This window comes from Pogoniulus pusillus, chromosome 41 (assembly GCF_015220805.1).
Source record: "Pogoniulus pusillus isolate bPogPus1 chromosome 41, bPogPus1.pri, whole genome shotgun sequence".
Taxonomy (NCBI): domain Eukaryota; kingdom Metazoa; phylum Chordata; class Aves; order Piciformes; family Lybiidae; genus Pogoniulus; species Pogoniulus pusillus.
In genome coordinates, this window is record NC_087304.1 from 5,985,504 (window position 1) to 6,013,455 (window position 27,952).

The 27,952-nt window shown below is 53.1% G+C and overlaps 2 protein-coding genes across 10 annotated transcripts in view; one reads left to right on the forward strand and one right to left on the reverse strand.

The window, feature by feature from the left end:
• Window positions 1-1,134: 1,134 nt before the first annotated feature.
• LOC135192091 (uncharacterized protein KIAA1958-like) lies at window positions 1,135-27,316 on the reverse strand. Of its 5 annotated transcripts, none has more exons than XM_064174944.1 (6): window positions 27,213-27,316; window positions 26,345-26,400; window positions 13,160-13,259; window positions 6,670-6,788; window positions 4,787-5,969; window positions 1,135-2,562 (listed from the first exon to the last, which is right to left on the reverse strand). In XM_064174944.1, the coding sequence occupies exons 4-6, from the start codon at window positions 6,670-6,672 to the stop codon at window positions 1,715-1,717; spliced, it is 2,034 nt and encodes a 677-aa protein (XP_064031014.1). In that variant the 5' UTR covers window positions 6,673-6,788; window positions 13,160-13,259; window positions 26,345-26,400; window positions 27,213-27,316; the 3' UTR covers window positions 1,135-1,714. The 5 variants fall into 5 exon arrangements, with proteins under 5 accessions (XP_064031014.1, XP_064031015.1, XP_064031013.1 ...); XM_064174945.1 differs by lacking the exon at window positions 27,213-27,316 and adding an exon at window positions 26,574-26,663; XM_064174943.1 differs by lacking the exon at window positions 27,213-27,316 and adding an exon at window positions 26,530-26,653.
• The window catches only part of PTBP1 (polypyrimidine tract binding protein 1), a 32,642-nt gene continuing 31,679 nt past the window's right edge, over window positions 26,990-27,952 (forward strand). For 4 of the 5 annotated variants that reach the window (XM_064174947.1, XM_064174948.1, XM_064174949.1 and 1 more), the window contains exon 1: window positions 26,990-27,068. In XM_064174947.1, coding sequence (XP_064031017.1) covers window positions 27,061-27,068 — 8 coding nt within the window. In that variant the 5' untranslated portion in view covers window positions 26,990-27,060. The remainder of the gene's footprint in view (window positions 27,069-27,952) is intronic. The other variant, XM_064174951.1, reaches the window with a different exon arrangement.

Here is a 27,952-nt window from a genome sequence, read left to right on the forward strand (position 1 = left end):
GCGTGGGGGAGGGCCGAGCGCCGGCGGGCGAGGGTTCGGGGGTGACGAGAGAGAGAGGTATGGAGCAGCGGTGCTGGGGGAGGACCGCGGGGCTCGGACAGACCTCCGAGCTGACAGCAGAGGGGATCAACCCCCAGCCCCTGCCAAAGGAAGAGGAGCACCAACCGGGTGCTGCGGGAGCCCCGGCCAGTGACCGGGGAGGAGGCAGACCCCGGGCAGGGCACAGTCCCACTCCGAGCAGCTGGGAGAGCTCCGGGACCCCGCTCGGGGTCGAGCAGCGGCCACAGTCCTGCGTGGTGCAGCACCAACGCAGCCGGGGAGCGGCTGGCGAGAGAGGGGTCGGCCCGGGGGGTCTCTGCTCCTCACTCCATCCAGGGCCTCGGTCGAACCGCTCGGTGCTGGGTCTCGGTCCCCTCATTGTGCCACCTTGCTTCTGAAGCGGCAGCTTTGCCCTGACCAGCGGCCGGCCGTGAGCGGCACAGACCTGCCCGGAGGAGAGAAGAGCCTGGGCTGGTCCTCCCCTGACCTGGTCCTTCCTTGCCCGGGCTGGGGGCGAGCAGAGCCCGGCCCATAGGGAGAGTTTGCTCCAGCTGCTGGGCACAGAGCTGGGCACCGGCGGCTCCTGCAGCGGTGCCTTGTGGCAGTCGTGACACATCTGTGCTCGAGGGCATGAGGGCAGCTGGAGGACACCCTCTGGGATTTCCCTAAGTGTGCTTGTGGTGGGCTTTGTGACTGCTAAAGTGGGAGTGTCAAATGCTGCTCCAGTAGGACCACTTTTGGCAAAGGCTCTGGCTGCAGAGAGCCTGTCAGGAAAACACCGACGTGGGCTCTGTGGGGTCCTCTCTGAGGCTCTCTGTGGGGTCTGAAACAGCCCAGGTCCTCCTCACAGGGGCAGCTCTGGAACACTGAGTAATTCTGGGCTTGGGGCAGGAGGAACCTGAGCATAGGAAGTGAAGTGCTGGTGTCCAGGAAACTGTGACCTGCTGGTCTGGGGTTATTTGCCTCATCTCGATAGGAGGGAGAGAAATGTTCTTTCCCTGGGTGATGGCACCAACCCAACACCTTGGCTGGGCAGTAAGACAGCTGAGGGACTGGGTGGTGCTCCAACAGTGGGAAGAAGCCAAACACACCTGCCAAGGGGTGCTGATGTTGCTGTATTTAACAGTGGGGGAAATGCCATCAACTCCCCCTCGCCCAACACCATCCATCAGCCAAAGGAGGTTTTACAACAGTCACAACTTGGTAACTTTACAAATCTCTCACTAAGAAACTGACAGGGACTCAGTGGAGGCATCCCCTGAGCTCTGGAGTGGTGGCAAACACTGCACCACTCACCTGCCCCACAGCTAACCTCTGTTACTCCTTTATGGTGGGTTTCCACTGAGGTTAAGGCCTTGTACAACCCCTGGCCCCCCAGCTGACCCTCCCCCTGCTCAGACTGCCTGCTTAATCCTCTCATTAATAACAGCAAACAAACTCCTTCTACAAACATGAACCCCCCCAACTCCTGTGGATTTAACTCCCCTGAACTAGCAGCTCCAACAACATAAAGAACAAGAGAAGCTTTCACTTAACCTAAGCACAAAGGTGGTACAGGTTTGTAGACGATTCCAAGGTGAAACCCAACAGAAGCTGCACTAAACATTGATAGTTCACACCTCAGACTGCTTTGAAACTGCCACAAAGAGGCACAGCAGGAGCTGAGCAGATCCCTTCATTTCCTGTCCTTCTTCCCAGGTCCTTTGACTTGCTCGATGATCACTTTCAAGATCTTCTCCAGGTTGCTTCTGGTCAGCGACTTTCTGCAGAACCATGCTTGGTCCCACACGGAGCACAGAGGCTTGGGGGTGAGGTAGAGTGGGTCGTAGTCATGGAGCATGTCCGGAGGCCTCCTCCTGGTGTACTCCTTGTAATCCTCCACGGGACAGCCTGCAGGGCTGTGGGGTCTGGCAGAGAGGCGCGGCCGAGGCTCCTCGCCGCAGGGCTCTGCGCTCAGGCTGCCCTTCCACTCCAGGTACTCCAGCTGCCCCTCAGCTTGTGTCAGCACAAGTTGGCCCCAGTAGAGAGCATGGCTCTGGCTGTGCACCTGTGCCCCAAACCCCCTGATGATGTTGGTGAGCATGAGGCTGAGCAAGCCCTGCGGATGCCTCTTACTTAAAAGGCCTTTCTTGCGAAGCTTGGCCACCTCTTCCTCCGTCAGCCTCTCCACGAGGCTCCACTCTCCCTCTCTCTCTTTCTCAAACAGCTGCTGCTGCCTCAGCTTCAGGGCTTCCTGAGCTGCTCTGAACTCCACCCCCTTCACCACGCTGTAGCTGTAGTTGTGCTCTCTGAGGTAGCGGTCTGTGCTGAGCTGGAAGAAGGCCAAGGTGCTGGCACAGAAGTCGCTGCCGTTCTGTTTCTTTGCAGAGCTGTAGAAGGAGGCCAGGTAAGAGTTGAGATCTTCAGGTGGCATCTCGTAGATCTCACGAGTCTCATTGGGGTGGTGGGAAACCAGCCAGGCCTTGAGGACATTGATACTGCCCTGGGTTCGGTTTCTCTTCTTCTCACTCTTGTCTGATGCACCTGAAAGGTAAGACACAGCTCTGTGGGCAGCAAGGACTGGCAGGGACATCAGTGGGACATAAGCAGGTGCAAAGTAACCTTCCTAGAATCAGAGAATGGTTTAGGTTGGAAGGGAGCTCAAGGATCAGCCAGTTCCAACCCCCTGCCATAAGCAGGGACAGCTTCCACTAGAGCAGGTCACTCAGGGCCTCATCCAGCCTGGTGCTGAACACCTCCAGGGAGGTTGTGGAGCACAGAAGCACAGAATGGGATCAAAGATCTGCTTCTGTGCTCCACAACCTCCCTGGGCAACCTATGCCAGGGTCTCACTACCCTCACTGCAAAGAACCCTTTCCTAACAACCACCTTAAATCTCCCCTCTGCCAGTTCAAACCCACCCCTCCTCCTCCTGGCATTCCAAGACCTTGTCAATAGTCCCTCCCCAGCCTTCCTGTAGGTCCCCTTCAGATACTGGAAGGCCACTCCAAGGTCTCCTCCAAGCCTTCTCCAGGCTGCAGAGCCTCAACTCTCTCAGCCTGTCCTCAGAGCAGAGCTGCTGCAGCCCTCTGAGCATCTTTACAGCCCTCCTCTGGACTTGTTCTAACAGTTCCATGTCCTGCCTTGTGTTGGGGGCTCCAGATTCACCTTCCTCCTAAAAGGTTATGGGACCCTCACAAGCCCCTTTCTCTAAAGCTCTGTGTTAAAGCCTCAGGCAGGCAGGGGAAAGGCTGTGCCTCTCCTGCTCCCTTGCTGCACTGCCACATGGGCCAACTTCAGATGTTCTTTCTTTGGGGCTGTGTTGAACTGGGAGAGAAGTTCCTCAGGAGATGTGACCATGGAATGTCCTCGTGGGGTGCAGATGTGGAGAGTGTTGATGCAGGGTCTGTGAGCCAGGGCTGGAGGCTACACCTGTCAGTGGTGGCTCAGCTCAACTTCATCCTGAGTGTGATCTACCCTCAGAGAATCACAGAACTGTTGAGGTTAGAAGAGATCATCAAGTCCAACCACTCACCTAGAACCTACAACCCCACTAGGGCCAACCTATTACCACTAAACCACCTCCTTAAGCCCCCAGCCCATGGGACCATCTCTAACACACCCTGGGGGAGGGTTGAACTGGTGGTGAAAGTTCCCCAGCAAGTTCTGGGTCTTGTTAAGCTTTGAGCAGCTGTAGCTCCCCCCTGCTCCAGCAGCATTCCAAGGACAGCACGTATGAAAATCCTGACATTCCTAGCATGACTCAAGGGATTTGTTTAGTCCATGCCACTTAACCTGCAGGATTGAAACTGCTCCAGCTGCAATCTCTGGGATTTCTGCCAGTGACTTGCCAGTTTCAGTCACCATTTCTCTGTCTCACTGCTTTTCAAAGTTACTTCCTCCTGTTTTCTGGAAACCCAAGCTCTCATCTCTGGACTCAGTTCCTCATGAGGACTCTCTCAAGCCCAGCTGACACCCCACATGATGATACAAGCAAAATGAAAGCTCAGAACATGCAGGCTGGGGAGGAAGAATCAGAGAATCCTGGACTTGTTTGGGTTGGAAGAGACCTCCAGGACCACCAAGTCCAACCAACCATGAATCCAACCCCCCCGTGGCCATTAAACCACATCCCCAAGTGCCATGGCCATGCTTCCTGCATGCCTCCAGGCATGGGCACTCCACCACCTCCCTGGGCAGCCTCTGCCAATCCCTGACCACTCTTGCAGCAAAGAAATTGTTCCTCAGCTCCAACCTAACCCTCCCCTGGCACAACTTCAGGTCATTTTCCTCTTCTTCTGTCTCCTGATCATAGAGAGAAGAGACCAACCCCACCTGGCTCCAGCCACCTTTCAGGGAGCTGTAGAGAGCAATGAGGTCTCCTCTCAGCTTCCTCTTCTCCACACTAAACACCCCCAAATCCCTCAGCTGCTCCTCCCCAGCCCTGCTCTCCAGACCCTTCCTCAGCTTTGCTGCCCTTCGCTGGACCTGCTCCAGCCCCTCAATGTCCTTCTTGGAGTGAGGGGCCCAAAATTGAGCCCTGTGCCCCTTGGTGACAGCATCCAAGTGCCCATCAGGTGTGGCAGGAACCTTCTCAGCCCCTTTTGAGCAGAAACAAGAGAGGCCCAAATCTGAGGCCTTTCCTTTGATGTGAGAGTGCAGGTTTTTGCAGGCATGTGACCTCACCCCCACTCCCTTTAACATTTTGGGCAAGTGGTTATTGGAACACATCCCCAGCCCCCCCTAGGAATAAACCCCAGGCTCTTACTTCTGCTGGAGGATGTGGGCAGATGGTTGGCCTTCTGGCTCCTGGAGCTCACAGAGGTGGGAGGATGAGATGCTTGCTCAGATCCCCAGGGTTCACTCTCCTCAATGGCAACAGCCCCATTTAAGCTGGCTCCTGGAGGGCCATGCTCAGGAGGGCTCAGCTGGGTTTGATGTTTGACATCTACCATGGCTTCAAAAGCAAAGAATGACACAGAGGCAGATGACTCACACTGGGCCTTTGCTTCAGCGTTGGAGTCATCAACCCACTTCAGAAGGTCTTTAGATGATGCTGACCCTGGAGAATTTCTTCCTGTCCAAGTGTCAGTCACAGACCACTCAGCATTAGGAGGACTCAACACGAGGCTGCTGCTGTCCAGGCTCTCTGGTTTGATGGGGACAGGGGATGTGGGGATGTAGGCAGGAGTCAGGAGTGGCTTTTCTGAGGGGACAAAGCCCAAAGTTTGGGCAGCTGTTGGCTTGCTAAATGCCAGCCTCTGGCTGTGATCCCTCTGCAGCCCTACTGCAGCTGTCACAGCTTCTGGGGGCTCCAGCAGGACACTCCCTCTGGCTGTGTCTCCTCTATCTTCATCTGACATGCACTGTTCCTCCTCAGAGATGTTCTGTAGAGCTTCCTCACTTTCCAGCTTCAGCTCACATCTGTCAGCTTTGGCCTCACTATTGGATGCTGACAGCTGCTGCCCTGCTGCAAGATGTGACTTGAGGGGTTTGCTTCTGGCTTGCTTTTCTCTGGCTGATGGTTCACTGCCTGTCACACAGACTGTGTCAGCTCTCTGAGTGCCACCTGGAGAGCTGCTGCTGCCTGACCCTGTGCTCTCAGTGTTTGCTGTGGCCCTCCCAAAAGATGGAGTCATCCTCAACCTCTTCTCATCTAGACTAGTTGCACTGGATGAAGCCTCAGAAGATGGTGATCTCTTTCTCACACCTTCACTCCCTCCTTTGCTTCTGACATCCAGTTTTTCACAGTGCCAGTAATAAGCATGTCCAGCTCCACACATCCACAGAAGAGAACCCTTCTTCCTGGGGTGACCTGTGTTCTGCACTCCTTCAAAGGCTGGGGTCTGGCTGCATATGGCCCCATGACTGTGTGCCCAGGTCACGAGTTTGGAGAGGTCCATGTGAAGTGAGCTGGCATCACCGCAGCTCCTGTCTCCAGCACTCCTGTTCTGTAAAACCATTGTTGGAGATAAGTGGACAGAGGATGTGCCCAAGCCAGCAGTCCTGAGGGATGTGTCTGGCCCCATCTCAAGGGAGGAATAACTGATTTTTCAAAAGAATCACTGGAGGAACCACTTATCCTTGAAAGAAGGCTCCAGGGAGACCTCAGGGCAACCTTCCAGCACCTGAAGGGGCTGCAGGAGAGCTAGGAAGGGACTTCTGATAAGGGCTGGGAGTGACAGGACAAAGGACAATGGCTTTGAGCTGGGAGAAGGGAGATTGAGAGTGGAGATGAGGAAGAAATTCTTGAGAGTGAGGGTGGGGAGAGACTGGCACAGGTTTCCCAGGGAGGATGTGGATGCCTCCTGCTTCAAGCAGACCAGGTTGGATGAGGCCTTGAGCAAGCTGGGCTAGTGGGAGGTGTCCCTGCCCATGGCAGAGGGGTTGGACCTGGATCACCTGCAAGCCCTTGTCAGAAGTCCCTCCCCAGCTCTTCTCCAGCCCCCTTCAGGTACTGGAAGGCTGCTCTAAGGTCTCCTCGAAGCCTTCTCTTCTCCAGGCTGAACAGCCCCAACTCTCTCAGCCTCTCCTTGTAGGAACGTTTCTCCCTCTGCTCATCTTTGTGGCCTCCTCTGAAGCTGTTGCAACATTTCCACATCCTTCTTGAGCTTGGGACCCCTCTCTTTATGCTAGAAAAAGAACACTCACCATGCTGGTGGGTCCTGTCTCACTGAGCCTGCTCTCAGGTAGAGATCAGTGAGTGAATATCCTTTCTCTCTGTCTCAGAACCTGAAATAATCCTCACAGATGCGTGGGCCAAGACGTACCTGTGTGGATACAGTAACCAAAACCAGAAAACCCTGGCTAGCAGCATGCAACTGAGTTTCTCCGTGCTCAGTCCACACCAAATGCTCCTGCAGAACATGGCTCCTCATTAAGGTGAGCTCCAGTGAGCTATAAATGGAAAGCTTGGGTAAATATTTGCAGGATGAGCCTCTGCAGTGTACCCAGCAAAGCTGAACCCAACAGAAGTAGTGCAAACAAGATCCAAAAAGCAAACTCTGAAAAGTTCCTCTCAGCACTGGCTGTGGTTAGGCAACCTTTGCTTCTCCAAACAGAGTCGACTGCAGACACAGAAGTACCAGAAGCAGTGGTGCTAGCTCCCATCCTGATGTTATCTGACTTTCCAAACAGTAAAAAGGGGAAATTTCTTAGCTGAAGACCTCTTTTTGCATGCAACTCAGATTTCCAGAATCACAGATTGCATTGGGTTGGAAGTGACCCTCAAAGCTCATCTTTGCAGGGACATCTCCAACCAGATCAGGCTGCTCAGAGCCTCATCAAGTTTGACCTTGAATGTCTCCAGGGACAGGGGCTCAACCAGATCTCTGGGCAACCTGTTAGAGTGCTTCACCACTCCTACTGTGCAGAAGTTCCTCCTGATGTCCAACCTAACTCTGCCTTGCTCCAGTTTCAAACCACTGCCCCTTGTCCAGCTCCCACAGCCCCTTCTGAGCAGTCCCTCCCCAGCCTTCCTGTAGGGCCCTTTCACATATTGAAATGCAGCTCTAAGGTGTTCCCAGAACCTTCTCTTTTCCAGGCTGAACAGCCCCAACTCTTTCAGCCTGTCCTTGCTCCAGCCCTCTGATCTTCTTTGTGGCCTACTCCAGACCCACTCCTCCTGTGTAGCAGCCTAGCAAGTGAGGATCCTTTCTGTGTACCTGGTTAGAGAGCAGCTGCTCACCTGCCTTACCATCAGCACAGCCAGGGCAGCCTCCCAGAGCTGTGTGACTGGCACCATGAGCATGCACAGGTCATGAGGGCAGCTCTGCTCCACTGCCTGAGTGAGGCACAGTGAGGAGTACAGTGACAAACACCCAAATAACTGAGGAGGCAAAGCCTGGCCCCAAGAGGTAAGGAAACAGAGGTGATGTGTACCTGGAGCCCCCTGCCCTCAGGAGATAGGGCAGGGAATGAGATGTCCCTTTCAGAGAGAGAAGCAGAAGTCAAACCTCCCCCAGCACACTCCTTGTACCTCCCCATGGTACAGAACTGCTCCTGCTGGGGGGGAGGCTCCGGAGGGCTCTTCCACACCCAGGCTGGTACCAGTCCATGTGCTCCTTCCTGGTGCTGGCTGGGGGGTTTTCAGCCTGGCATGCTTTGCTGTCTGCATGTGCTAAGTGGTGAAAGGTTCAAAGGAGACTCTGGAGAGAATCCGTGGCTGAAATCTGCCGCTTTAAACAACCTCCCACAGCGACCCCCACCCCCGCTCAAAGCAGCAAACGCCTTCTGAGCCCCTGGCCTCTGCTCATCTCGGCACTCGGTAGGATCTGCTGTCACTGTGAGCTCACTCCTAGTGAATCTCGGCTTGGAAGCCCCCTCAGATGGCCATTCCACCTGCCCTCATTCCCCACGGGAAAACGGGCTCTGCCCAAGCCTCTCCTTTTGTCTACCCTGCCTCCAAACCCGCCGAGAAGAGGGCACTGACAGCCTGCTCCTGGGCTCCTGCTGTGCCTCAGAAAGTCGTTTTAGCCAACTGCTTCCCCCTTCTGAAGCCAGAGAGAGTTTTATCTCCAGGTTTAACCTGTGGGATTCCTCCCTGAAGGGCTGAGATGCTTGGGCATACTAAGAGGAGCTTTAGATTGGCGTCTCCCTCTCTGGGGATATTCAAGACCTGCCTGGATGTGTTCCTGTGGGATCTGCTCTAGATGATCCTGCTCTGGCAGGGAGGTTGGACTGGCTGAGCTTTGGAGGTCCCTGCCAGCCCCTGACATTCTGTGCTTCTCTGAACTGCGATGGCAACAGTTTGGTGCTTGCAGTTAGTGTGGGAAAAGGTAAGAGAAACGGAAGCCCTGCCTGGTCATGAGGCCATGAAATGACTGACTTGGCAGATGAGGATCTTGATTTCCATCACAGGCCTCTTTACATGGAATGCTTTTATCTCTCCTTATCTCCAAGCACATGTTTTCCTCTTCCTGATCTCTTTGGGGGGGAGGGGGGAAGGCCTTTTTGTTGGTTTTCCTTGTTTTTTCTTTCTCTTGCTCTTTAGTTCCAAACAGATGCTGTGGTAATCAGCTAAGGATACTCCTTCAACCCACTTCTGCCCTCCTGTTTACATCAGCTGAGAGCTCCTCCAAAGAAACTGTCACGTGGAGTGAATCTGAGTGCACAGCCACAGCTGAGTGGAGAAAGATGCAGGCTGTGTTTGCCCACCAGTGAAGTGGGCACACTCCTCACCTACCCAAGGAATAAAACCCCACCTTGGTCACTGCCACAGTTTTTACCTGGATCTTTGAAGGGTTGGAGTCTGGGAGCTGAAGCTTTGTGCCTGGTTGTGGGGCTGGGAGTGGGGCAGAAGTTTAATTCTCTTACCAGGAGAGGCTCCCACCTGATAATGGTCACTGTGTGCAGGCTGCACACCTCTGTGGAGAGAAACAGGACACTCCAGAGCTGCACAAGTGTCTGAAGGGGTTTGGGGTTTTTAGCCCACAGGGAATTTGGTATATTCATATACCCCACAGTTTGGTGAATTCATGCTCAGCAGAGGAGACCAAAAGAAATTGTGGCAGGCAGTGGTGAGGCCACACCTTGAATATTGGTTCAGTTTTGGGTCCCTCACTACAAGAGGGACATTTTGGTGCTGGAGCATGTCCAGAGAGGGGTAACTAAGCCTTGAACAGAAGTCTTGTGAGGAACAGCTGAGGGAACTGGGGTTGTTTAGTCTGGAGAAGAGGTGTTTGAGAGGGGACCACATTGCCCTCTACAACTCCCTCAAAGGAGGCTGGAGCCAGGTGGAGGTCAGAATCTCCTCACATGCAACAAGTGACAGGACAAGAGGAAACAGCCTCAAGTTGTGCCAGGGGAGGTTCTGGTTGGATAGTAGGAAAAAAGTTCTTCCCAGCAAGGGTTCTCAGGCACTGGCACAGGCTGCCCAGGGGTGGAGTCTTCATCCCTGGAAGGGTTTAAAAGCTGCATGGATGTGGTGCTGAAGGACCTGGTTTAGTGGCAGTGGCTCAGCAGCAGTGGTGGCATTGTGAGCTCTGGGTGAGAGGTTGGACTGGATCTGAAAGGTCTGCTCCAACCTCAGCAGTTCCATGGTTCTGTGACTTGGCTCTCTCAGGTGTCAGTGCTGCTCAGCAAGCTCAGGCTGTACTCTGTGTGCTTCTTTCACCTGTGCTCAGGCAAATGTGGCCAAGTGATTTCAGAGCAGTCTGCAGTGTCTCAATGGAGCTGCCACAGCTTCAGGCTGGCCAAAAGCTCTCAAAGGCTTGCTCTGTGTGAAGACTTTGCAGCGTCTAGCTTGAGCCCTTGAGGAGGAACAATCACACTCAAGCACCTTCTGGATTCTCTTGCAAGGTCTGTCCAAGACAGGCACTGGAGATCAGCCAAGAATGCAAACACCTGAGTCCTCCCTTGTGCCTTCAGCAAACTCTGTGCAGCTTTATGGCATGTCCTGGTGTGCTGGCAGTGCTGCAGCAGCCTCTGTGACACACAGAGCCCTGTGCAAGCAGGATAACCAAATAAAGCAACCAATTGTGCAGGCACTGGAAGCTCTGTAACTGCTGTGTTCCTGTCCCTCCACCCTGTTACAGGCCTGGCTGTGCTTCTCTTGCAGTGTTTATGTCACAGATCAGAGACCTGAGGCACGCACAAAGCAAGTCAACAGGAGAGCTTTGGCTTTTGAGCTCCAGATAAGACAGTGCAGGAAATGGGAACAATCCCGGTAGGAAATCAACAGGATACAGAACAGCAGTTCTCAAACTTGACTCCAGCCCCTTCCCGTGGCATGAGCTGTGTGCTGCTGCTGCTCACTGGAGAACCACTTACTGGAGGTGGTGGGCATGGGACAGCTGTGAAATGCCTGGTGAGGAGGAGGTTGAGTTGCCAGGGAGAGGCCAGGACACGGGAGGACACTGGTGGGGATGTGGTGTCCAGGCTGGAATGGGCTGGAGCTGTGCTCAAACACATCTGGCTGCAAGACGAGAGTTGAGAGCAGAGCAGAAGTAGCTCATGGCTGCCAAAAATTGCTAAGCCTGTCCCACCACTTCTCAGCAAGGGCCTTTGGGGTGGATTAATCATTTCCCAGCACATCGTTTTTCCTGCTCACTGCAATGTTTGTTTCTCTCCTCCCCCTCCCCTGTACAAGAGCCTTCTCAGCACCTCTTCAGCGCTTTTCCTGCCTCACCACCTCTTCCCACCAGCACCTCCTGCCTGACTCAGAGAAATACGATTCCCAGGATATGCTCTCTGCTTGCCACAGGGCAGCATTCCTCCATTTTGAGAGATGCTCCCAGAAAATAACAGCCAGGAGAGCTGATGGAGGGCAGGGGCTGGCTGCATGCACCAGCGCTGAGGGCGAGAAGAGAGGCTGCTGTTAAACATTAGCCTACAGCAACCACATTCCTGAAACAAGAGCCCTGTTGTTCCCAGAGCTGGACGCAGCTTCTTCCACGAGTCCTGATTATCTCTTGAGGGTCTGCATTGCAGAGCTGCTGTCCTTATAATCTAACTGGGAGCTCTAAAGCAAGTCTTGAAAGAGCTGCTAGAAGCCACAGCCAGCTGGCAGAAGGTTGCCTGGGCCAACAAACAGCAATCAACCACCCAGACCAGCTGGGGAAAGGGAAAACAAAAAAAAACCCATCTGAAACCATCAACTTCTATAAATAGAACCCAGCCTTTTATTTCCCTTGGAAGAGGTGGGAAAGCTGAAACTAGCAAAGGGCAAATCTGTTCCTGGGGCAGCCAAGAGGACAGTGTTGGTACCAAGTGTGTTAGCTACCCTGTGAAAGCTGCTGGTGGGGAGCAGCTTCCAAGCTGAGGGCAGTGCTGCTGAGGAGGGAGAGGCATCATTCCTCCAACAATTCCATACACAGGCTGTTGTGCCTTCCTGTTTTCCGTGCTAGGGATGAGTATGGAAAGGTAGCAGCACAGGACCCGCTGTGGGAACTTGCTTTGTTCCCAGCAGCCATTTGTATTCAAATGACCATTCACTTAATTCCTGGAAGAAAAGCTCTGCTGGCAAGAAGGCACTTGCGGGAGCGCTCCCTGCTCTGCGATCGCTGCTCCGGCACTTCTCACAGGGCACCAGTCCCCACCCGCCACGGGGCAACCTCACCTCCCAAGTCCTCCACCGCCTACAGACCTCACTTCCAGCCCTCACGGCTCGGCGGAGTTTGCAGCAGCCGAATCCCGAGGACTCTTGGCTGCTTCTCCTCCCATCCCGGCAGAGGGTGCTCGGCCGCCGGCCACGGGCCCGGGGCGGGGAGCCGCAGCCGCTCCCCCTAGCCCCGCTGCTGGCGGTGGGGGGTGGGTAACGGCGCCGTTACCGCAGGGTCAAGGTCCTCCCACGGTTGTGTTGAGGGTGGAGGCACCACCCCACGGCAGCTTCCTTACTCCTGCTAAAGGACCTTTGCACCTGGAGCTCCGGAGAAGCAGAGCAGGGCTCTCAGCGAGCATTTACTGAGCTGCCAACCTGCCCTGAACCCAGAAAGGTGGCACCGCTGCCACCGCGAGCGGGGTGAATGTCGTTCCTCTGGCCTCAGCTCCTCCCATGGGACCAGGTTTTGTTCAGTGATGCTCAGTGACAGGACAAGGGGTAAAAAGCACAAACTGAAACACAAGCAGTTCCATCCAAACACGAGGAGGAACTTCTGTCATTTAAGGGTGACAGAGCACTGGAGCAGGCTGCCCAGAGAGGTGCTGGCGTCTCTGGAGGCATGCAAAGCCCATCTGGATGTGTTCCTGTAGGACCTTCTCTAGGTGACCCTACCTTGGCAGGGGGTTAGACTCGATAATCTCCAGAGGTCCCCTCCAACCCCCAGCATTCTGTGACAATTGTGAGGACAGATAGCTCAAGGCAGAACACCTCTGCTGGCAAACAGGGAGCTTTCAGAAGAGGGCAGCTTCCATTATTACAGCCTCCACTGGGGTCCTAGGCAGAGGCAGTTGCCCACAGCTGGCACAGGGAGAGCTCTAAGAAACCCAGGGTGCAGTGCCCACAAGAAGGAAAGGTGCTTGTCCCTCACAGAACAGCTCACCAAGCAGCACCCAAGGGGTTTTGGCTGCAGGCAGTTCATTAGCTCATGTTGTCTGGCTGTGCTGATTAGACAGCAGGAGCCTTGCAGGTTCCCCTCTTTTGCAGCCTCTGGTTTGATTTTCTCTGCTTGCCCTCGTTTTGAAGTGCCACCCTCTCTCTTACCTCCTCCAAGGCCACGCAGGATGCTCTGGGAATCCTCCCACGGAGCACAGCTGTCTGCACAAGGACAGGAATCTCACTAGCACTGGGAGGACTTGGAAGCCTGCAAAAGGAGGGAGAGAGGTTTGAGCTCTTTAGCAAAGTGTTCTTAGAGCAACCTGAAGAACTCTCATGTGGAGTGGAAGCAAAAGGCTTTGCCCTGAGAGCTGAGCCTGCACCCAGTGTTTACAGGCTCTGAATGGCAGGAGCTGGAACTGGCAGGAGCTGGAAATGCACCAGTAAGAGGCAGTGACTCCCAGTTTCTCTCGCCCACTTCTTGAGTGCTGCATTCAGAGGGGACCGAGAGCCTCAAAGATGAAAACTGCCACAGATGGATGGCATCTTGCCTCTTGGAGAGCAGCAAACCCCAGCCCTGGCACACCTAGCTGCTAATTTGGAGAAGAAAAACACACTCTGGCATAGTCCTCAGGAGAGTTTGCCAACCCTTGTCCTGCAGCAGTGATAACACTTCCCAGAGTGGGAGCAAAGCACATGGTGAAGCCCACTCTATGGATTCAAGCACAACTCAAGCCAAGGGGAGGTTCAGATCTGGAGTTTTCAGCTGGGACTGCCCTGAGTACCCAGAAGGCAGCTCTGAAAACACCTTTTGGACACTTTTTCCCTGCCTGCACCACAAGCCATCTGCCTCTCACTGGATCTCCCAGCAGAGGCTCTCAGATGACTGAGCCATCAGTGAACGTTTCCTGGGTTGGTGGCTCCTGGGGGCTGATGGAACTTCAGAACCAGGGCATGGCTGAGCTGATGGAAGTGTGACCCCAGCTGCTGGAGAACATCTCCCAGCCCTGGAGCTCTGTTTACAGAGAACCCACTTTGTTCCTCTGGTGACCATGTGTGTACTGAAGTCCTCAGGACAAAAGTGAAGAGGAAGACTTTTGCCAGCTGACTTTCAGCTGTTTCAGGAGGCAGCTCACAGTATGAAGTAGTTTGCCAATACATCAAGAATCAGTTACATATTTAAGTCCTGACCTTAAAGCAAAATAAACTGAGCTGAAGATGCCTCTCTAAATTAAACTGAGCTCTGTGGGAAGCTTTTTTCAGTGCCTGAAAATCATCCTGTAGGTGCTGCAGTCCATCAAGAGCAGGGAGGCCATCAGCAGAGCTCGGCGGTTTGGGTGTGCCTCTCTCTGCCTCTTTCCTCACTACCAGGCTCAGTCCGCAGGGGTCTCTTTGGTGCACTGTTGATGCTGTGTTCCTATCACGGACACCTGAGTTCAGAGATTGGAGAATGCGGGGGGGGGGCTGTGCAGGAACCCAGCAGCTCTGCAGACAGGAGCCTGGGGAGGCTCCGTGTTTGAGCCCCGCGGCTGACACAAAGCAGCCTCTCAGGCTGTGCTCTGTCATCACCCTCTGCGTTCACTGCCCCAGCATCTGAGCATCTGACCAAATGAAATATTAAACCTTCCAAGGAGATTGAGTTTCTTTTGTTCCTCTGGCAACTGAGATCTCCACTGCTCTCACTTCTCCCTGACTTCACGTTTTGCAGGTTCATGTCTTAATGTTCCTTTAATGCTTCATTTAATACCCAGGAGCTCTCTTCTCCAGGCTGAACAGCCCAAACCCACAGCCTGTGTCCCCACAGGGAAGGTGCTCCAGCCCTCTGGTCATCTTCTGGCCTTCTCTAGACCCACTTCTACAGTTCAATGTCCTCCTTGTGTTGGGGGCATCAGAACTGGATGCAGTTCAGGTGAGATTTCTTCACACAGAATTATAGAATCATTGAATTGCTTGGGTTGGAAGAGACCTCTAAGATCATTGAAGTCAAACAGTCAACACCACCATGGCCACTAAACCTGGGTCCCAAGTGCTATGGCCATATGTCTCCTGAACACCTCCAGGGATGAGGACTCCACCACCTCCCTGGGCAGTCTGTGCCAGTCCCTGACCACTCTGGCAGCAAAGACATTTTTCCAAATCTCCAAACCAACCCTCCCCTGGCACAATTTCAGGCCATTTCCTCTCTATCACCTGACCCTAGGGAGAAGAGACCAACCTTCACCTCACTGCAAGGAACTGTAGAGAGCAATGAGCTCTTCCCTCAGCCTCCTCTTCTCCAGACTAGGCAAACCCAGTTCCCTCAGCTGCTCCTCACCAGCCCTGTTCTGCAGACCCTTCACCAGCTGACAGATCAGTTGAGCCTTCCCAGCAGGGCAGCAGAAGCCCCTAGATTTCTGGAGCAAGGCTTCCTTGCATGTTTCCACTGCAGAACACCCTTCAAGAACATATGGGCCTGCAAACTGGGGCTGTCTGCTGCACAATTACAGCACTGACAAACCCATTGAAGCTCAGCAGCTGCCAAGGGGGAGATTTCATTCATTCCCAGTGTTGCCTTTTAAAGTTAAGTGGGCACTGGAACAAACACATCTTTGATCCGAGTAGGAAATCATTTGGAGCTTTGTGTTTAATAGAGCTGAAGCCCTGGGAAAATGATGTCTTTATTCAGCTGGGTGACAGTGCAGAGCCAATGGCAGGCACACAGGGCTCTGCTCTGTCCATCCTCTGACATCTGGAGATGGATTTGGACACATCTGGTCTTGGAGCAATGTGGAAACAAGGACCTGGATTCAGCCGTGCCGCTGGAGCGCCTACAGACGGCATGGATGAGATGAGAGACGTTCAGGAAGGGGGAGAAGTAGCAGCACTGCCAGTTCCAAACCAGAGCTGGTGCACCTCTGCAGTCCTGTCCTTGGGTACCTCATGCTGTGTTGGGGTCACCTTTTCCTCCTTTATCTCCAGGGCAATGGTGGCACTGATCAGGGTGTCACATACTGGAGCACAGAGGAGCATACACAGCTGACATTGTGACCAACTCCCACCTCGCTGCAACCTCCTCTCAGGGAGGTGCAAAGCAATGAGGTCTTCCCTCAGCCTCCTCTTCTCCAGACTAAGCAAGTTCTCTCCCAGTTCCCTCAACTGCTTCTCACCAGCCCTGTTCTCCAGACCCTTCCTCAGCTTCGTTGCCCTTCTCTGGCCACCATGAAGCCCCTCAATGTCCTTCTTGGGTTTAGAGGCCCAAAACTGAACCCAGGATTTGAGGTGTGACCTCGTCAGTGCCCAGTGCAAGGGCACATTCACTGCTTACTCCTGCTGGCCACACTATTACTGATCCACGTCAGGATGCTGGTGGCCTTCTTGGCCACAGGAATGCTGCTGGAATTTCTCCCACAGAATGTTAGAGGTTGGAAAGGTCCTCAAAAGATCATCCAGGCCAAGCCCCTTGCCAGAGCAGGATCACCTATGCCAGATCATACAGGAATGCCTCCAAGTGGGTCTTGAGTACCTCCAAAGAGGGATACTCCATAACCCTCCTTCCAGTGCACTCCTTGATGGAATTAATGACAAATCCTTTGAAAAGAGACAGGTGAAGAATCTTGTGAGGAGGTGTTAGTGTGTGCCAGGCTGGGCATTATAACCTGCAGGATTAGAGTGACTCCTGCTCTGAACCAAGGCCTGGTGAGGAGGTGTGGGCATGTGGCTGGCTGCAGGTTCAGTGCAAGGTGTTTCTCCTGTGGTGTATCAGTCACGATGCTATAGGAGCTAATCAGCTCAAGGCCTAATTGTAATTACTTTGCTCTTCTTAAACATGGCAATATCTGCTCAGAGCCAAGCAGAGACTCAGCCATGTCATGGGGATGTTGCTAAAGGACATCAGCCCTGCATTGTGTGCACACCAGGGTGGAGAAGGAAATGACTGACACCTCATACCGAGGCAAAAGTAATTCTATCTTTGCAGACTTTGCCCCCAGCAAGCTAAGAAAGCAGCAAGAGCCATAAAATATTCAGTATTGATTCATGGAAAGTAGTCCCTAAGAATTCCTCACTCATTCCCTTGCAGGAGTTAACTGCCTTCGGTGTGGCCATGCAGAGAAGGGAGCTGCCTGAGCTCTCCTGCTACGAGGACAGCTCTGGGACTATCTCCTAAACCATCACCTTGCTGGCGTTTAAGTGTTCCCCTGGATCCCTCCAACGCTGCTGACTGCCTCACTTCATAGAAGGCTGCAGGAGGGTTCCCAAGCAAACCTCTTGATCTTAACCGCCGGTGGAGACATTGTAAACATTATCAGTCTAAATATTACTTCTAAGCTACAAACAGTTGTAGCAGCTGAGCAAGGGAAGCCGCCTGGCCTGAGGTAAACGCGAGGTGCCCACAGAGAGAGCGCAGGAGAAGTTCTGGGCGCTCTGTGTCTGTCTGTCTGTCTCTTTTCTCATTTAAATGACCTGTGCTCAGGCTCTGACTTTCCCCCGCAAAGAGTCATCTGTTCGATATCCACTTAAATGGCAGCTGCGGCAGGGGACAACCTGAGGACAGAGGACTGGAACTGGCATTTCAGGGAACAATACCTCAGCTGACAGGCGAGGGATGGAGCTCTACAAATAATGCATGAGCTGGGACAGGCTGCTCACCTGGAGCTGCGTTTCACTCACCAGTGACCCCTCACCAGGTCAGACGTGCTGCTGGCAGAGCCACTGACAACAGTCCAGTAAAGGACTGGGACAACCAGTGCGGGCTATGGAGAAACAGGGACCAGAGCCCTTCAGGTTCCAGCATAAATGACTCCTCTGGCGAGGAGACGACTCCAGGGGAGCCTTAGAGCTGCTTTCCAATACATGAAAGGATCCTACAGGAAGGCTGCAGAGGGACTTTTCCTCAGGGTGTCCAGCAACAGGACAAGGGGGAATGGTTTGAAGCTGAAATGAGAGCAGGGTTGGACTGGAGCTTAGGAAGAAGTTCTTCACTACAAGGCTGGTGAGACTCTGGAACAGTTCACCCAGAGAGGCTGTGACTGCCTCTTCCCTGGGGCTGTTCAAGGCCAGGTTGGATAAAGCCTTGAGCAATCGATTTGGTTAAGAGGAATCCCTGCCCACGGCAAGGAGGTTGGAGCAGTTGATCTCAAAGTCCCTTCCAGCCTGAGCCATTCTTTGAGTCCACTTGTAAAGAAGCAGACTCTAAAGAAAAGTGCCCTGGACATGGCACAAAGACCTTGAATGAAATCATTGATGCTGGATACTGATCATTAGTAAGAGCAGGATCTGATTTTCCCTGGAAAGATATCCCAGGGGTATTTCAGGATCCTTTGGAAAAGCAAACACAGGGAAATGCCATCAGAGAATTGCTCCTTCACAAAGTCCCTTCCAACCTGAGCCATTCTATGACTCTCTTTCAAAAGCTGCTGCTGAGCCACCAGGCTCCCCGAGTGGTTTATCAGGAAAACGGCACCACGGTTAGAGGGTAACAAAATGCAATCACTGTAAGGAACTGCAAGAGCACTGCAGTGCATCTCTGAGCAGATCTGCAGTCCTCTTCCATTGCAGAAGCAAACCCCAAACCATCCATCCCTTAGTAAAGAGGAGAGAAAAAAAGAGATGTAAAACTGCAGCTAGGGAAGAGAAATGGCGTTTATGCCCCTGCCCTGGGACAGTGCAGGGGATGTGCTGCTGAGGAGGGTTGTTTGTATAAATAAATGTTCATTCTTGGCAGTGGAATGCTAACTATGCTGAAGGGCTGGAAACAGACCACTCTGTGGAGCTGAGGCCAGAGCAAGGGAAAGATGAAGTGAGGTTGTGGGGAGGAAATTCACATTCATTTTTAGCAACTTGGAGAGTTTCTCAAGCGTGTTTGACATTTTTAATTATGCTGATGCAGAGCCTGTCCCAGGGACAAAAGAAGTCAGGATTACAGGATAAACAACGAGGAAATTTCATCCCAGCCAGTTCGGGGTGGTGTTGCCTGTGGGTCTGCAGACTCTGCTGAACACAGACTCATCTGTCATCTGCTGCAGACAGATGGAATTTGGATCTCTTGCAAAATCTTCACCTAGGTCAGGAGCCCCAGGTCGTAGGCTTGAACATTTCTACCAAGGGTGTATTTTCTGATAGCCCACATCAGGCAGGAAAGAGATTAGTCTGAACTGCTGCTGTTTGTCCAGGCTTTCCTGCAGGGTTTCCTGAGAGGGCAGGAAACAATCCTGCTGTGTTTATATCAATTGTCCCAGATTCTGGAGCTTTACAGTGGAAAATAAACCTGAAATTTCTCATGGAGAATAAGCTCAGCTCTAGGGTATCAGATTGGATATCAGAATTTCTCCCCTGTAAACACAGTCAGGCATTGGAACAGGCTGCACAGGGAGGTGGTGGAGTCACCATCCCCGGGGGTGTTCAAAGCCAGATCACAGAATCATAGAATCAATCAGGTTGGAAGGGACCTCCAAGCTCATCCAGTCCAACCTAGCACCCAGCTCTAGCCAACCAACCAGACCATGGCACTAAGTGCCTCATCCAGGCTTGGCTTCAACCCCTCCAGGGACGGTGACTCCACCACCTCCTTGGGCAGCCCATTCCAATGCCAATCACTCTCTTTGTGAAGAACTTCCTCATAATACCCAGCCTACACCTCTCATGGCACTTTGGGGCAGGGTCTTGTGGTCATAGAGATGTTGAGTAGAAGGCTGGACTTGATCTTAAAGGTCTTCTCCAACCTTAATGATCCTATGATCAGAGTCTGTTTGTCTGCTTTCTACACTAACATCCTGCATCTCAGTCAGGAGGAGTCCAAGGTGCTCACTCCCCACCTTGCTTCCCAGGGAATCCCCACAACACTCTTCCCACATTCCAGTTCCTGTGCCTGGGTGATGTATGCAGCACTGGAATTGTCAGGTCGGTGCTCAGTGCAGAGCAAAAACGTTCAGGACCATCACCTAGGAGTGGTTTCTGTGCACACCTGTGCTGTCTGCTCAGCCATCCTGCTCCTGGGACAAGTGGAGCTGAACAGCAACCTGCATTCTGTGAGATAATGGAAAGTCAGGAGGAGGTATCCAGCTCCTGGGCATGAATAAATCATTAGGGGAATGAATTATTCAGTGTTCATCCCTTCCACATGTGCTACATTCAGACTCCAGAGGCAGGATCTCTGTTGTGGGGGTTCTCTTCCCAAAGATTACAGATGTCTAACAGGCTACAATGAATCTAAATATTCAAATGACTTGCTGGGAAGCAAGATTAAAAGACTCATTTTAACAAGTGAAAGGCTAATTTTAAAAACAGCAGTAGCAGGCTGCTGGAGAGAGCTGTGGTCCCTCAGGCTGGTGCCACAATGACTGGGCACTCTCTGAACTCAGGCTACTGTGTGCTGCCCACAACAGCTGGAATCATCACATGAAATATGAACAAGCTCAAGAGATTGGAAACAGGGGATGGAGGGGGGAAAAAAAGCTGGAACTGTGTGTACAAAATCAAGCCAGAAGCTGGCCCAGTCCTGCAGGAAGCTACCTCTAACACCAAAAAAGCAACATGGGTATTACCTGGGTGTCCCAAATGCCAACATGGAACCTTGGTAGCATGAACAAGATGATGTAAAACTTCTGTCTTTTGAGGTTTGTTGGAAGTTCAGTGGCTTTGCTCTGTGGTGTGTTTTTAAGACTCTGCTTCTTGTGGCTTGAAAGAGAGCAGGGTTGCTGTGACTGGGAGGATGGCACTGGTAAACCTGCATCACTGTCATGATTTTAATCACACAATGCCAAATTCAGTATCTGAAAGGGGCCCACAAGAAAGCCAGGAAGTGACTTTTTACAAGGGCTTGTAGTGATAGGATGAGAGGGAATGGATTGAAGCTTGAGGAAGGGAGATTCAGACTGTAGGTTAGGAAAAAAATCTTTACAGTGTGGGTGGGGAGAGACGGCCAAAGGCTGAACAGAGAGGTTGTGGATGCCTCCTCCCTGGTGGTGTTGAAGGCTAGGTTGGATGACACCTTGAGTGACCTGTGCTAGTGGGAGATGTCCCTGCCCATGGCAGGGGGGTTGGAAATGAATGATCTTCAAGGTCCCTTCCAACCTAAACCACTCTATGAATCTATGAAATCAGACAGCCCACATCCCAGCTAGGCAGGGGCCAGCCATGATCTCTGAGCAGCACACAGTGATGGTTTATCAGCTCACCAGGCTGCGGGAAAGAGCTGCAGTCCCAAGCAAGCTGCAGGGCTACTATCAGACCCCTGCTGAATCCACACCACTGCAGCACAGACTGAAAGAGAAAAGAAAGAAAGGGACAACCCCCCCCACCGAAGTCCTGTGCTGAATAGCCAGGAAATGGCTGGTTCATCCTCCACAGGAAATGAGTCACCCAAAAGGATCCCCGAGGAGCCCAAAGATGGGGAAGTTCTGTGCTAAGAGGGAGAGACAACAACAGAGAATATGGGCAAGTCTCATTTTGTAACAGTGGTGAGAAGAAAAGGAAAACACGAGCTGGGGTGATTATACCTCACAACTGCAAGCTGATCCAACTGCCTGCAGCACCAACATACCTGCAGCTGTAGCCTGGCAGTACTGTTAGAAGGTGATACGAGAGCAGGCAATGGCAACAGCAAGAAACATTCCAAGGGCAGCCACAGCCACCTGCAAAGTGCTTTGTAACTTCAGCCTCCGACTGCTGCGGTGGCACAGCTGATGAAAATCCAGCTCGGGGAGCTGTGGGCTGGTTTGAAGAGGTTGCTCCTGCTTCATACTGAAGGTGCATTAAGCTCAGCTCCAAAGCAATTGATGTGTACAGATTGCTACACTTAGTGATCATGGAATCATAGAACGGTCCGGATTGGAAGGGACCTCCTCACCCAGTCCAACCCTCCCTGCAGTCAGCAGGGGTATCCTCAACTGGATCAGGTTGCCCAGAGCCCTGTGGAACCTCACCTTGATAATGATGCTGCCAAATTCATGGATCAGTGGAGGAACCACTGCCCTCACCAGCAGCCACCCATTTGCCCTTCAGAAACACACTGGCACCAGCAAAACCAGCTCCCCAGATCTCTGGGTACCTACCAGCCCTCTCCCTCCAGTATCAGAATCAACCAGATTGAAAGAGAGTTCCAAGATCATGCAGCCCAACCTAGCACCCAGCCCTGGCCACTCAACACACCATGGCACTAAGTGCCCCAGCCAGGCTTGGCTGCAACACCTCCAGGGATGAGGACTCCACCACCTCCATGAGCAGCCCATTCCAATGCCAATCACTCTCTCTGGCAAGAACTTTATCCTAATATCCAGCCTAGACCTCCCCTGGCACAACTTCAGACTGTCCTCTTGTTCTTTTGCTGGTTGCCTGGCAGAAGAGACCAACCCCACCTGGCTACAGCCTCCCTTCAGGTAGTTGTAGACAGCAGTGAGATCTGCCCTGAGCCTGCTCTTCTGCAGGCTGCACCCCCCCAGCTCCCTCAGCCTTTCCTCACAGGGCTGTGCTCCAGGCCCCACCCTGTGCAGCCCACGACCTCAAACTATGTGATCCCTGGTGATCCCTCTCCATTCCAAGCCAAATGAGAGGACACCTGTGCTCTGGTGGCTCTGAACCATCATCAGAAGGCATGTTCTGAGAAACCCCAGCTCCTTCTCTGTTAGCTTGGAACTAAACATTTCCAGAGCTGTGATGTGGCATCATGAATGATGCACAAAAGAATGTTCTGGCATCCCATGATGCTACTAAAGCTGCCAATATGCTTTTAAACAAAACAGCCCTGTTAATTGAATGGGGTTTAAAAGAAACACAAGCAACAAAAAGAAGCAAAAGCATCTGAAACACTCCCGAGTTTCTCTGGAACTCCACTGGTAGCAAAGTCATCCATGAAGGAGTTTCCTGTTCCAGGAGCCTGCACAAGACTGTAAATAATGGGGGAGGAGGGGAGCTTGCAGGAAAACAACTGCCATTAAACCCAGGCTCTAGGATACACCATTATCTGCAGTAGCTCGGGTTCTTGGGCAGAGATTGGATTTTAGGGGGCTCCTTGTGTACAAGTCACTGCTAGAAACGTTGGGTGGAAGAGGAAGGAGAAGAGAAGGGAAAAAAGACCTCAACTCTGCTAGTTTGCAAGCGAAGGTAGCTCTGCAGGGAGTGAAGGCAGCACAGGCTCCAGGGCTATTTAAAACGCACAAAGAGGGGAAAAAAGGCAGGAAAGGGTCGAGTTTGGGTTTGCTTTTTGCCTTTTTTTTTCTCCCTGCTTAGCAAATTAAATTCCAAGAGATAACACAGGCAGGAAAGGCTTGAAAAGACAAAAAAAAACCCTGGGTGTGTCTCTCCAGAGCCCTCCTAGCAAGTGAGTAACCGGAGCCGGGGAGGGTGGGACTGCTCTGCTGGATCGCAGCAAAGAAGCTGATTCATACTTTTCCCTCTTCTCCCTCCTCTTTTGTTTTCACTTGGCCATTTTCGCGTGGGCTGCTTTCTCCAAACAAACAAACACAAAAGCTGAGCAGAGGCAGCTTCTTCTGGCAGCTGCATTTTTTGTAGCAAGTCTTAGTCTGTCGTCAAAGGCAGGTTCCTGCGGGGCGCAGAGGACTCTGCGTTACCCAGCAGCATCACTAATCCTTCTGTCTGAGAAGAGGCAGGCTACAAAATTGTGTTAGCATTCCAGGAAAATGCCTGATAAAGTGCTGCACAGTCAGCATTTCTGCTGGCACTAGGGGAAAATCTCTGTGAGTCTGCACGAAGCCCAAAAGAGTTTGGTTTGTTTTTTTTTTTCCCCAAGCCAGATCAGGAGAGGTCTTTGTGGAGGAGCAACTCTCTGATGGCATTTCCCTGTGTTTGCTTTTCCAAAGAATCCTGAAATACCCCTGGGATATCTTTCCAGGGAAAATCAGATCCTGCTCTTACTAATGATCAGTATCCAGCATCAATGATTTCATTCAAGGTCTTTGTGCCATGTTCAGGGCACTTTTCTTTAGAGTCTGCTTCTTTACAAGTGGACTCAAAGAATGGCTCAGGCTGGAAGGGACTTTGAGATCAACTGCTCCAACCTCCTTGCCGTGGGCAAGGATTCCTCTCAACCAAATCGATTGCTCAAGGCCTTATCCAACCTGGCCTTGAACAGCCCCAGGGAAGAGGCAGTCACAGCCTCTCTGGGTAAACTGTTCCAGAGTCTCACCAGCCTTGTAGTGAAGAACTTCTTCCTAAGCTCCAGTCCAACCCTGCTCTGAGTTCAGCTTCAAACCATCCCCCCTTGTTCTATCGCTGGACACCCTGAGGAAAAGTCCATCTGTAGCCTTTCTGTAGTATCCCTTCATGTATTGGAAAGCAGCTCTAAGATTCCTCTGGAATCTTCTCTTCTCCAGGCTGCACATCCCCAGCTCCCTCAGCCTGTCCTCACAGCAGAGTTGCTCCAGCCCTTGGATTATCTTTGTGGCCTCCTCTGGACTCACTTCAACAACTCTGTGTCCTTATGCTGTGGACACCAGAACTGGACACAGTATTCAAGACACATGAACAAAAACCTGACTCTCTCTCCACACTCACCCTCTGCTCTAGAGGGATTTTTACCTACAGTATATAAACCAGATTATTCTGAAGGGAAGATGAAGTGAAACACCTCCATGGGAAAGAGAGCTTCAAAGAGGCACAGCTCAAGAATGTGCATTATGGTTTGTGAGCAGGGCGTTAAATTCCTGCCCTGCTTTGATCAAATCGCTTTATCTCGCTGCCTCTCAGCCCAGCAACTCCAAAGTGGATCCCATAATCCCATCATTTTCCTATTCTTTGCCTCATCTGAGTTGTAAATCTCTTATCTGTGGCAAAGGGCAAGCCTTTCATATGCAGCACCTAGTGGAATCACTTTGGTTTCAAGCAGGGCCTTTAGTCCCCTGCAGCAATAGGCAAGAACCTGCTTTTTCTCCATGCTAAAACTCCACTGCCAAACGGATGGGGAGCCCTGCAAACCACGGGGAGAGTAAATGAGAGCTGCCAGCTCTTGGTGAGATCTAAAGCTGATGGAGAAGCTTTTGCATGTCACAAACAGTGACAAGAGGAAGGCAGCAAGTTCACATCTGGTCCCAGCCACCAAAAATACCTGAGCATTGCCTGATGCTGAGGAAACATCTGGCCACAGAAAGCAGCACAACTATATGCATGTGGGAGAAAACAGCTGAGGGTTCCACTTCTAATTTTGCTTTTTCCATATTCATGTGTCTAGTGCACACTGTAGAAAGCAATGAGACTATAAAATGCCTGTCTGTACCTGTCAGTTACCTGACATTAAGCAGAAACACTTGCCCAAGGACAAGGCTCTGAATTTCATCTGCACTTAACATTTGAAAGATGTCAGACAGACACCAGCCACTGCTGTGTGGCAGCTCAGATGCTTCCTGCAGCAGCACCGATTTCTGGTAGTGTTTTACTGTTTACCCCTGGTAGATTGGCAGAGTTGTACAAATGTTTTCACACACAAAAAAAAAACCCCTCACAGAAGTCACAAGTGGGTAGGATGATGAGGTGGGAAGGATCCCTTCCACTCTGAGACCTGTATTATGTTGCCTAGAAACTCTCCAAACAGGGTTTGCAGCTAATGAAGCTAAGATCAATGCGGAGTGGACATTTGATATTTGGTTCAATGCTACACAAGGGACTTGTAGCAAGGTCTGGGACAATTAATTCTCATGCTGCACTCAATGGATAGGGTTATGACAAGTGAGGCAAGGGGAAAATGAGTAATTGCTAGTAGAATTCCCAGGGAGCAAATACTGTCTGTATTTAAACAGAGCTAATGTTGTAGGTTAAGGGAAATTAAGGGTTAATTGATGTAAGTCCTCCATTTCATCTGTGGAAGCAAACTGCTTTTGCAGCATGATGCAAGCCGGGGAGGAACCAGCAACCTCCTGTTGGATGGGAGGAAGCTCCTGAGATCTGCTTGGCCTCCACCAGGACCCAAGCCTTGGGTCCAAGCTTCCTGCACAGAACAAAGTTAACACAGCAGCACCTTTTACAGCAGGAGCCTGACCCTTGCTTCTCCCTTTCACTTGTTAGAAGCCTTCCTTTTGTGGCACACAAAAGCTCATTTTGAAGGGAGGCAGGGGGAATATCTGAGTTAAGTCCACTGTAGTAGGCTTGGGTTTATTACAGATGGCCTAGCACCTACAAAGCGAATCTCCTGGAGGCTTGGAGGTCCCCAAGGATAGGAAATGTGTGGGCTTCACCTGAATCTCTGCAGCTTTAAGGCCTAGAGGCAATGAAACCTATCCAGAGTGAAATAAGCTTATTTATTTAAGCACTGAGGTCCTCCTGACTGGAAAAAAACACCTGTTTGGGGCAGCCAACGGCGTCAAGAGTGCAGCTTAGGCAAAATACCTTCCTGATGCCCGAGCAGAGCAGGTAGGTGTCAGGGCTTACCTCACAACTTGTGTCTCTCGTCACCCACAGGGCAATCTTTATCCGTGTGGCATTAACTGCAATGAAACAGCCAGACTTTATCTCAAACACATTTTTTAAGGGCTGCCTATCGCTAACGAAGTCCCCGGAGCGGCGAGAGGCTTAACCATTAACCTAACCGCGGCGAGGAGCCCGCTCTCCCTTACCCGTGATGGCAACGGGCAGGCGCGGGCGGCTTCTTTGCCCTTACCCAAGATGGCGGAAGCGGCTGCGCCGCTCCGGCGGGTGCCGGCTCACGCCGTGCACCAGCGCCATGTGCACGCTGGGGCGCTTGCCCATACCCAAGATGGCGCCCGACGCGGTTCTGCCGTGCCCTGCCCCCAATCAAGATGGCGGATCCGTGCGGCATTTCGGCATCCTTCCCGCTCTGCGGATGGCTCCTCCCAGCGGCTCCCTTCGCCTACCGAATCGCGCCGCGCCCCGCCGCCTCGCCCCGCCCCTCCGCCGGCCAGCAGCCAGTAGGCTTCGCCGGCGGCGCCAGGGCACCACCCCTCCCAGGCGGGCGATCCCCGCCCCTGCTATCAAGATGACATCTGCGATAGCCAATGGGGCGTTGGCGCGGGTGAGGCGGGCCGGGCGGCGCCGCCATTTTGTGAGTCTATAACACGGAGCGGTTGGGTCCGTTCCTACTATTCCGGCGCCTCCACTCCGTTCCCGACGGGTCTCCTCCGTGTGCAATGGACGGGTGAGTACCCGGCGGCACGGGCCTCAGCACGGGCGTCACCGTGCCGGGAACCAGCGAGTAGCGCTGCAGAACCCTTCTCGGGGGGCGGAGGAAGGGGGAGAAGCGGCCGAGGTGCGGGACTCGCGCCGGGGTCTGGGGCGTTACCTGTGGACGGGGAGCGCTGAGGGTGCGGCCGAGCCCCCCGACCGCGGCGGGGAGGGGAGGGGGCGGCTGTGGGTGAGGGGTCTCCTGTACGGGCCGCGCTCCCGGAGCCCCTCAACGCGGCGGATTGGGGAGGGGCACAGGGGCAGCTCCTGTGCCGCGGCCGCCGCCCCGGCGCGGCGCCTCGTGCTCGCCGTCCGCCGTGCGCTCCCGCCGCCGCCTCGTGCTCGCGCCCCGCCGGGGGCAGCCACCGCGACCCGGGGGGAGTGGTCCCGGGGGGAGGCCGCGGCCGCCTCGCCAGGCTGGGTGAGGGGTGGACGGACCCGATCGGCTGTAAACGCGGCGTGGGCGTGGAGCTGTCGGGAGGGGCGCTCAGCCCCGCGGGGAGCCGTGCGGGGTGCCGGGAGCGAGCGCACCTGGCCGGCGGGGGGAGGGCGGCGGGGCCGGCGGTGACTCACGGCAGGGCCTGCTCCTATTGTCTGGCGCTTTCGCAAGCTGGGGGCGGGAGGGGGTGAGGATGAAGGGGAGGAGGGAGGCGAGAGTTGGGAATTTCTCGGTGGATTTTCTTTTGTGAGTAGTTTCTGGCTCGGCACAAGTTTCGCCTCAGCTCCCCGGGAGCCGCAGCAGCGTTTGGGGTGCGGCCGAGGCTCGCAAGGAGCCAGGTTTCCATTGCAGCTTTACCTGAGAGCCGTAGGTAAAGCTGCAACCGAGGACAGAGCTGCTCTCGGGCTCCCTCCTCTTTT

Excerpts from the sequence above, each read along its gene's own strand:
- LOC135192091 (XM_064174944.1), bottom strand. Across the intron at positions 2,563-4,786 it reads GCCCACATCCTCCAGCAGAA|GTGCATCAGACAAGAGTGAG; the intron begins GTAAGAGCCTGG and ends CTTACCTTTCAG.